Source organism: Myotis davidii, unplaced genomic scaffold (genome assembly GCF_000327345.1).
Source record: "Myotis davidii unplaced genomic scaffold, ASM32734v1 scaffold197, whole genome shotgun sequence".
Classification (NCBI taxonomy): Eukaryota; Metazoa; Chordata; class Mammalia; order Chiroptera; family Vespertilionidae; genus Myotis; species Myotis davidii.
The window spans coordinates 393,823-404,581 of NW_006291549.1; the positions used below are offsets into that span (position 1 = coordinate 393,823).

The 10,759-nt window shown below is 37.2% G+C and overlaps 1 protein-coding gene across 1 annotated transcript in view; it reads left to right on the forward strand.

Annotated features, from left to right (window-relative positions):
• The window catches only part of CCDC171 (coiled-coil domain containing 171), a 188,511-nt gene that overhangs the window by 101,660 nt on the left and 76,092 nt on the right, over window positions 1-10,759 (forward strand). Inside the window, exons 17-18 of the mRNA XM_015564717.1 lie at window positions 3,194-3,698; window positions 4,431-4,547. Coding sequence (XP_015420203.1) covers window positions 3,194-3,698; window positions 4,431-4,547 — 622 coding nt within the window. The remainder of the gene's footprint in view (window positions 1-3,193; window positions 3,699-4,430; window positions 4,548-10,759) is intronic.

Consider the following 10,759-nt stretch of genomic DNA (forward strand, 5'->3'; position numbering starts at 1 on the left):
TCATGTTTTAATAAACCCTTTCATCCTAAAACCACCAATTTCTGGATGTCTCTCTAAAAATGCTTTTAGCTTTAACCGATGTTTTGTGGAAGTGGAAGTACACGGGAGAGGAGTTGTGTCATGCACTAAAACTGGTTAATCTTTCCACAGTGGGCTTACTGTCCTTCAACAATCCATTTAATTTTGACCAATGATGTTGAGTATTATTTTGAAATATTTAAAATATCATGAGGAAATATGTCTTTTCACCATTTTTTATTCAACAAAGTAATTTTTGTTGAAAAAACACTTCTGCCTGATACTTTGAGATCTGTGAATATGTAAATAGGCAGCCATTGGGAACATGATTAGGTTCAGTTTTCTTTTTACTCTGTAGCTATGACTAGTGTGGCTCTTTTACCTCAGATTTTCTAGAATTATCCTCTGATTGGACTGATGGAATTGATTTTGGAGAGAATATGGGATTAACCTTTGTAATTCCCATTTGTTCCCCCAATTCCATCCCTCCTCTCTGCAACTCTGGCAGTTACTTTCGGCAGTTACCCTTGGCTGTCTTTTTTTTTAAAAAATGTTTTTATTGATTTTAGAGAGAGAGGAAGGAAGGGAGAGGGAGAGAGAGAGAGGGAGAAACATGGATTGGTTGCCTCCTGAACATAACCTAGGTATATGCTCTGACTAGGAATTGAACCCGCAACTTTTTGGTGTACGGATGGCAGTCTTCATGTTTCTGATTCTCCCATCCATTTATCAAAGCATAGAGACTGTTCCAGGATTTTATAGCTTCTCTTAGCTTTTCAGGTAAGGTTTAATTTCCTTTTCTTAATCATCTATTACCAACCTACTTCTTAAATTTTCATCCTTCTCTTTTCTTTAGATGTACTGAGTTATTTGCACCTCCTTAGAACATATTATCCTGTTTCCTGGCTCTGACTTTTTTCATGCCAGTCTTCTTGCTTTCTCTAGCTAACATTCAAGAGTCAGTTTTTCCTTTTCTTAGAAGTTGCCTCTCTAAAAAGGGTGTCTCGCATCAGCTGCCAGGCAGCTCAGCTGGCTAGTGCCTCTCAGAGTTTCTTGCTTTCTTCAGCTGCTTCCAGTGGGACACCACTTCCTTTACAAGTGTCTTTGTACGAAGGTCTGGGGCACAATCCCAGTGACAGAATGCTTCCACCACAGCTTGGCCATCAGTGGAGATGTGATGAGGGCAAGCCTTTATCTTTCATAGGTCTGGCTGGATCAGACTTTTGATAAGAGTTAGAATAAATCAAGGGGATTTATAGAGAACATTTAAAATAAGGTCTAAAATACCATTTTTTTTCCTGCCCAAGACAAAGAATCGAAGTGGAATCCTACAGAGAGTGGCCTCTTGTATACTTCCTTCACTCCTTTGCACTCAGGACTGTACCTCTGAGTGTCCTTGCACTCACTCTACACCTGTGGGAACCTCTCCTCCAGCCTCAGAAGTCACTTCCTCAGCAGCATATTTCCACATGTTTGAATTCTTTTGGCTACCGCCCATCAACATTGTCCATGCGAGGCTTTGACACACATCTTGCAGAGTAGTCAAGAGTTTGCATGATTTTCTCCAAGTCTTATCATTTTGAGGTCTTCCTGCCAATGTAAGTTTTAGAAATGCCTTTGATTTTTTAGCTGTTCATGGCCGAAGATTGAATCAGACACACATTCTCTATAAACCTCTCCCAAAGATCAACATTAAATTTTAGACGGAGTGCAGTCTGAACAAATAATACAAAGAGTATTTTCCTAATGCCCACATAAATTGCAGATAGTGCTTCACTTTGCAATGTATATACAGAGTATGATTTTTCTCTGTCTCTGGTTGACCCCCTTATTCAAATTGAACCCCTTTGGCCTGCTTTTAAAAAGAAAGGGGTCCATGGTCAAGTCATGGTTGCTCACCTGCCTAAGAAAAGATCCAAATGGAATCATGGGCTCCCTGTGCCCTGGTCACAGACCGTGCAGGGAGAGAATCGCTGAAAGGCGTTTTCCCGTGTTGAGGGGTCCAGCTGTCCCTTCCACCCTGGAGCTTTCACACACTAGCTAAAAACAGTCCAAATGAAGCTGTTAAAGGTTTATAAGGATTACATTAAATTATTATAGGGTAGCTATGGCTAGCTTCCTTACCAGTGGAGGTGTTCTTTTTTGTGTTTTTTTTTCTTAAAGAAAAAACAAAAAAAACCCCTTCACTCCTACTTGTTGTTTACCATAATCCTTCAAAGGCCTGTTAATGACATTTTGTGTAAACTCCCTTTTGTGTACCGCTGGCAATCTGGCATAGCTCTGTCTTAGCATTGTACCGTAATAATTGGTTTACTTGTCTGTGTTCCTAGCACATGGAATTTAGTGAGTAATCAATAAATGTTCATTGAATGATAAATGAATCTGTAAAGGAAACCTGGATGTTATGTTCTAAAATTTATTCTGCTTCAGCAATTCCTTAATGATTAGGCATAAGATTTCATAGAGAGCTGGCTTATTCTTTAGTGATTGAAATGCAGTGTCTACAGTTGAAGTTTCTTTGTGTTTCAAATTAAGTTTTAGGATGTAAGTGCCTTTAATTAGGAAAAGAGGATCAGATTGCTGCTGAGGCCCAGCTTACAACTAGCATTTCCTCTCAGTACGGGAGCTGTACTTTGTACAGACTTCTGTCTTGGGAAGGTAAGAAAGAAACTGAAGTATAAGACTATGTTCTGAGAGTCACTTCTCACAGTCAAGTGCTATTTGTCGTATCATTGATTTAACCCTTTGCTTATTTTGGCAAAAGCAAAGTCTTCTTATATATAGGAAAACCTCTACTGATGGTATAATTTCTGTTTAAAAGCAGGAAATAAAAGTTGGTGAGGAATGGAAGAGAAATTATGAGAAATGGAAGATGAAAAATGTTCTTTTTCTAAATATGTGTACATATTCATGTGTACAGGAAATTTATGAATTACTTTTAAATTTATGTGTTCTAGTTTATATAAAACTACTTTGTAAGAGAATTTAAAAAATCAATGTGCAGATTCAGATCTACGCTGTTTGGCCTGCTGTTGCTTTATCATTCTATGTATTTTTTGGGTATTTTAAAACATGGATCTTTTGAAGAAGTGGTTGTCAGCAAAAGTTTTTCTTCCTACTAAGAGGAATTAATAAAATACTGGTTTATTTCATATTATGACTTTTCTTCTTATAGAAATTTCAAGAAATAGCTGAAAAAAATACAGACAAATTGAGCCGTATTGAGAAGTCACACGAACAGTTGGTTCTTGAGAATTCACGCATCAAAAATGTGTTATCACAGACTCAAAAGGAACAAACATCCTTGCTGGCGGCCTGCGCCCTGATGGCTGGTGCCTTATACCCTCTCTACAGCCGGTCATGTGCCTTGTCTACACAGAGAGATTTTCTCCAGGATCAGGTCAACACCTTTGAGTTGTTCAAATTGGAAATTAGGACTCTAGCCCAGGCTTTGTCGACTGTAGACGAAAAGAAGCAAGAGGAAGCCAAGATGAAGAAAAAACCATTCAAAGGATCGATACGTGTATTCCGGAAAGGTGTTATTGCAATTTTGGCAGCAAACAGACTCAAGGTTTTGGGCCAGTCATGTGCCTCTCTTTTTACCTGGATGGAGAGTTTTAAAGACGGCATAGGCATGTTGGTGTGTACAGGAGAGCCCAAAGACAAGCATAAATTTCCAAGTAAGACAATTTGTGCTTTATAAAATTTAAGTTGAATGTAAGTGACATGCGGTATGAATATGTTTTGCCATTATGCAGAAATGTAAAGTCATTTAATGTGTACTCATGTAACATAGTCCCATACATATGTAGAAATATATTTATGTATAAACTAGATTTTGATTTTTTAAATAAAGATTGAATTATAAAGAAAGTAGCAAGTACGTATAATTTCAACTTTGCCTAACTTTATTAGATTTGAATGCGCTTTTCACAGTACAGTAAAGAGTTTATATAGCAGTTTTTCAGTTAAGTCAATCCAGAGGCTGCCCTATTTAAAATTAACAGTATAATTTATTTTCACTTCCTGTGAATCAGTAGAAAATGATCAGAGTTAAAAATCTATTGAAGAACTAATGAAAGGGATACAAATATAAAATTTCCAGCTAATATACTTGGAATGCTTGATTATTCTGAGGAAACAATAATTTCAATTTTAACTTTTGAAAAGCAAGCTATTAAGTAATATAAGTGGAACCAAAGAAAATTTCCTTCTTTGTTTTGTCAGTTAACAGTCACATATAAATAAAGTCAATCAAATCTAATATTTCTTATAGACTTTTCTGCCCCAGGCAAAATTCTGTCTACCAGTTTTGATCTATTTCTTAAATGGCTAAACATTGCCATGCATTTTTAACATGATTTTAATAAATTTTTGTAGCCTTGCATGATGGATTTTTTCTATTTTTGTAGAACACCAAAAGGAGCAGTTACGTTGTTTGCAAGCACTTAGCTGGCTCACCAGCTCTGACCTTCTTGCTGCAATAATCGCTTCCATGGCTGAGTTACAGGAAGTCATTAGTAAAACAGGTATGATTCCCTCTTATGTCCTCTCAAAATACATTTAAGAGTAAATGTCAAAAAATGCTTTATCGTACAAATTCTAATAAACAATATAGAAAGAAAATATATTTGTTCTCATCTTTCTTTTCTCAGGTAAGGGAGATTGTTAAATCTATATTTAATGAAGTAGAGAATTAGTGTAAATTTTTTTCCATTTTATCTATTTATTTATTTCTTCTTTATTGATTAAGGTATTACATATGTGTGCTTGCTAGAATTATTGTAAATTTTGATGGGTAATTTTGTCTTTATTTATGGGAAAATTAAATGATATTTCTTGGTAAATGTAGCCACTTTATTTTTTCGCTTTGAGATCTGATTTTTCTATAGAAAGTTCATCATTAGCTTTTTTATTAAATAATTCTGATAATGTTCTTTCAAATGTTTTAGTCTTTTTTTTCATTTCTCTTTCTGACTATAAATTTTAGAAGTTTGAGTAATAACTGAATCAGTAGAAAATTTTTCTCTCTCATTTGGTGATATGTTTTTATTTTTTCTAATTAATTTTAAAGGAAGTTAATTTGAATAGTGTGTTTCTACCATGTATGGAACCACGTATAATTTGTAATTTCCAAAGGTCTAAAATTCACATTTGTTTTTCATGACTAAGATTGCATGATATGTTTGTGTGAAAAATTCCTCTGTGCTAGAAGAGATATTAGTTACCTACTGGTTAAGCTATGTCATTGGACTAAGTATTGTCATTTCAGACATGTTAATAGTGCAAATAGTATAATGAACTTATTAATACTTGCCTGCTTAATAAATGTTATAAGCATTAATTAAATAATAACCAGGGATGTAATTTAATTTTTTAGCCAACTCTGTTATGTAAATACAGATCATTTATTGTGATTTAAAATATCTAAACCTAAACGTAGGCTCTTGTAACAGGAAATTTATGATTCAGAGATTATTTTTAGATTGTGGTGATTGATGCTGGTAAGCAATATGCTTTTTTAATGTATTGCCTCAACGTATTGGATTTGGAATCTTAAAAGTCTAAATAAATATATTTTAAGAATGTTGGTATTATAACTTCAAAACAAAACTAATAGTCTTGAAAGAAGTTAATAAAAAATTTTGGATTTATTTTAATAAACAAATTATTTTTGTTACTCTTATTCTCTGTAGGTATGTGGACACTTAAAAGTAGATTGGGTTTTTTAAGTTCTAATCTTGTTTTTATATTATTACTTTATTTAATACATTTTCCCCTTATTACTCTAGGAGATAAAAGAAAAATATGTGGCTTGATTTGGCCCTCTAGCAAATATGCGCTGTGGTTATAGAACAAGATAACAATTCATGAACAATGTTAGGCAAAATGTAATGAAGGATTGGGTGGAGCAGTACAGGCTTTAAATGTAAACATCCATAGACAGTACAGTGCAATGTGGGCATATGAGTACTGGGAAGGCTTCAGGGCAGAACTAGTAATTTAATTGGGCCTAAAGTGAGAGTAAGTTAGAGAGGAGAGATAGCCTTCAGAAGAAGGGCATAGCTTAAGCATAGATGCAGAAGAGGGAGTAAGCACAGAATAGGAAGAAGGGACATTAAAGAGGTGAGAATGGAAATCCATGCCTAGCAGACCTGGCTTAATAATGGTGATTACTATAGTGTATTTTCTAATAACTATATTGGGGAATTGTTGGAGGAAAGTTCGATCATTGGCATGGGATCAGACTGTAGAGGTTTTATAAGAGTAGGCAGTGGACCCTGTTAAAATATTGACACAGTGGTTCTTGAGACCCTGATAAAATTATGCAGGTAAGACCTATCAAGTAGGAGATAGACCAAGAGTGGTGTCTTTAAGTGTCTGCTGGTCTCCAGGAACAGAGCTGCCTTTGATGGTAGAACCTGGTTGTGCCTCAAATAGCTTGAGGGAAACAGCAAGTTCAGGGAAACTTATTTTTAGGGAAAGCTTTAAATGTTGTTGGCTGATGAACACTATTTAGGGAAGAGAAAGTTCTTCTTAGAGAGGGAGAATAATTGATGTACCAAAGTCTTGAAGAGTATTGGAAGATATATGATCTGGATAGGTAGATAATTATGTATTATAGGATGAGTACAAAATGGTCAGTGTGGACCTTCTGTAGAGATGACTTAACTATCTGGGATAATTCTTTCAAAACATGATGAGGGGTTAATATATTAACTTTTTAGGTGAGGTACTGGGGCTGGCCAACAGACCCTGAGCGACGGATGAGTGGATTACTCTGACACAATTGTGAAAGAGAGGGCTAAGGGACAGCCTGGCCAAAGTCACCAGGCAGCCTCGATTAACCTTTTTTTGTAACAGCAGTTTGAGATAAAGTTTATCTTTTCGATACAATTAGTAGGGTGAGTAATCTTGGAAGGACAGATGTATTTACATTGTCCTCTAGGCAAGGGCATCCAGGGATTAAGCATAAGGATTCCAGTAAACACCCAGGGGTCTGCTCATGCACAGACTTGTTTGGAAAGGTCAAGGAACAATTAGGGGCACCATCTTCGACACTTCCCTAAGTCTCCCTGAAGTCGGAATTCCGATAAACAGGGCAGGTGGTCTTCCACACATTTCCCTTCTATCAGAATATCCTCCCTACAGACTTTCCAACCAAGTCTCTTGTGTTCCCCAACAGTGATGTTTTCATTTTTAAGTGTTTCCTAGTCATAGAAATTTCAGATATATTAGCAGAAAGGATGGGAAAATATTTTCTGACAGTTAAAATATATGAGAGTCTATCACCAGATAATAATGAGGGTAATAAAGGTAAAGCTGTAGTATACATAGTCATGATGAGTTTATAATTTAGGAATATGAATTATCTAAATAGGTAAGCATTATTGTATGGTAGAAAGAACATTGGCTTTGAACAAGACAGATTTGATTTTATAACCAGCTCTGCTAGTTACTAGTGATGCAAAATTGAGAAAGTTACTTAACCTTATTGCACTCACATTCTTTACCTATAAATGGAGATAGTGTCATCTTCCTGGTTGTTATGAGGATTTAATGAGATAATATTTGTTAAAATTTTGTACAGTACCTGGCATAGAATGGGTATAAAAAAAATTGTTTCTTCCACCCACCTCACCATGAAAGTAGGGTATAACATTAGTGATAGACACACATGTGTACCTATACACACTTTTAGACTACTAATTATTAATTTTCTATTCTGAAGTTGCTAAAGTACCCTACAATGGAGTCAACATAGTGTAGGGTTAACCAGGGATTCTGCCTGATTTTTGAATACTGGTTCTGACACCAGCTATGTGATATGGCAAGTTATTTAAATTCTCTGTGCTTCAGCTTCTTTAGTAAATGGGAATAGTAGTATTACTGGTCTCATAGAGTTATTTAGAGAATTAAATTACTTAATTTGTAAAGTGTTTAAAGTAGTCTTTGTTTACTAGTTTGCTTGCTTTTTAGTTAAAGTATTATTATGATTTATGGCATTAACTGACTAATAAAGAATAATTCATAAAAATTTTTATTAGATCAAGTGAAAATATATTAGTTTATCTTAAAATTTCAAGACAATGTACATATCACATACAGCTCTAACTTTTTAAAACATGGTTTTATTATAAATTTGTATATAAAGATGAAGAAATTTCTTCCTCTGAATATAGTGAAGTTGTTGGGAGGCATCACAGGTTTGTTTCCTTTGTAACTATTAGAAGACCTCACTTAGACTAGCTTAACCATATAGAGTTTTTTCCCTCTCAAATAACAGAAAGTCTGGAGGTAGATACAAATCCAGACTTCCTTTCTGCTCTTCCATCCTTAGCATTTTCATGTTTATACCTCTTAGTTTTAAACTGACTACTCTGCTTTCAGGCATCAGGGTTGTTTTTGGCAGGAAGAAAAAAGGAAAGGACAGAATGTGAAGGTATTTATATATTGCTGGTGGGAATGAAAAATGATATAGCTGCTTTGGAAAAGAGCCTGGCAACTCCTCAAAATGTTAAATCAATATATATCCAAGAGAACTGAAAAGATATCCATACAAAAAACTTAAGCGTAAATGTTCATTGCAGCATTATGCAAAGTAGCCAAAAATGATAATAAACCTAAATGTCCATCAAGTAATGAATGAATAAATACACAAATGATGAAATATTATAGGGCCATAAAAAGAAATGAAGTACTAATACATGCTACACAGGGATGAACCTTGAAAACATTGTGCTAAATGAAAGGAGCCAGTTACAAAAGAAAACAGGTACACTTCATTTTATTATGGTTCACTTTATTTTGCTTTGCATTTATTGAGTTTTTTACAAATTGAAGGCTTGTAGCAACCCTGCATCAGGCAAGTCTACTAGTACCATTTTCTAACATTTGTTCACTTTGTGTCTTTGTGTCACATTTTGGTAATTCTTGGAATATTTCAAACTTTTTCATTATTATTATGTGAATTTGTGCGCAGGTGGGGTCTGGCCAGCCCACCCCAATGGGGGCCCATTGAGCCGGGCCAGTTGGGGGGAAGGGGATGCAGGTGGTTGGCCATCTGGCCCCACCCACGATCAGGGTGTTGGGGGTTGATCAGGGGCCAGGCTGGGCAGGGTTGTGGAGGGGGCGCTGATCAGGGCCCAGATCAGACTGGTTGGCTGCCGCAGTGCGCGTCATAGCCACCGTTGTTCTGGTCATTCCACTGTTCTGGTCGCTGGGCTTTAATCTATAACTAGAGGCCCAATTCGTGCAATAGGCCTTCCTTCCCCTGGCTGCCGGCACTGGTTTTCCTCTGGCACCTGGGACCCAGTCCTTCACTCTGGCTGCAGCAGAGAAGCCAAGCCTCGAGGCTTTGCTGCTCCCACTGCAGCAGAGAATCCAAGCCTCTTCAGTCTTCCATCGTCTTCAGTCTTCAGTCTTCAGTCTTCACTCTGTGCCTGCATATGCAAATTAACCGACATCATTGTTGGGTTAATTTGCATACTCATCCTTATTGGCTGGTGGGCGTAGCGGAGTGACACCAATTTGCATGCTTCTCTTTTATTAGTGTAGATTATAAAAGTGTAATATGCTAATTAGACCAGACAGCCAAATGACCTTCCGGCTGTTCTTCTGGACATCCTTCCAGACGACCTTCTGGATGAAGCCAGGGCTGCGAGGGCTGAGGCAAACCACCATGGCTGCGAGTGCCGAGTCCCTTGCACGAATTCTGTGCATCGGACCTCTGGTATATATAGATTTGTTATGGTGATCTGTGATCAGTGATTTTAGATGTTACCATTGCAATTGTTTTGAGGCTTTAAAAACTGCACCCATGAAAGATGGTGGACTTATTTGATGAATGTTGAGAGTGTTCTGATTCTCCACTGAGCAGCCGTTCCATCTCTCTCCTTCTCTTCAAGCCTCCCTGTTCCTTGAGACACAATAATATTGAAATTCAGCTAGTTAACCCTACTGTGGCCTCTGAGTGTTCATATGAAAGGAAGAGTCACACGTCTCTCACTTTAAATCAAAAGTTAGAAATGATTAAGCTAGTGAGGAAGGTATGACAAAAGCTGAGATAAGCTGAAAGCTAGGCCTCTTGTGTCAAACAGCCAAGTTGTGAGTGCAAAGGAAAAGTTCCTGAAGGAAATGAAAAGTGAATGCGTGAATGATAAGAAAGCGAAAGCAGCCTTAGTGCTAATATAGAGAAAGTTTTAGTGGTCTGGATAGAAGATCAAACTAGCTGTAACTATCCCTTGAGCCAAAGCCTAATCCTGAGCAAGGCCAACTCTTTGCAATTCTCTGAAGGTTGAGAAAGGTAAGGAAGCTGCAGAAGAAAAGTCTGAAGCCAGCAGAGGTGATTCATGAGGTTTAAAGAAAGAGCCAGCTCATAACATGAAGTCCAAGGTGAAGCAGCAGGTGCTGACGTAGAAGCTGCAGCAAGGTTCCCAGAAGGTCCAACTAAGATAGCTAATGTTCATGGCTACACTGAAAAAAAGATTTTCAATGTAGACAAAACAGTCTTATCCTGTATAATAAAAGGGTAATATGCAAATCAACTGAACGGCAGAATGACCAGTCGCTATAACGTGCACTGACCACCAGGGGGGCAGACGTTCAATGCAGGAGCTGCCCCCAGTGGTCAGTGTGCTCCCACAGACTGGGCTGGAATGCGCAGCGGTGGCGGGAGCCTCTCCCGCCTCCGCGGCAGAGCTAAAGATGTCCGACTGACGGCTTAGGCCCGCACGGGGAG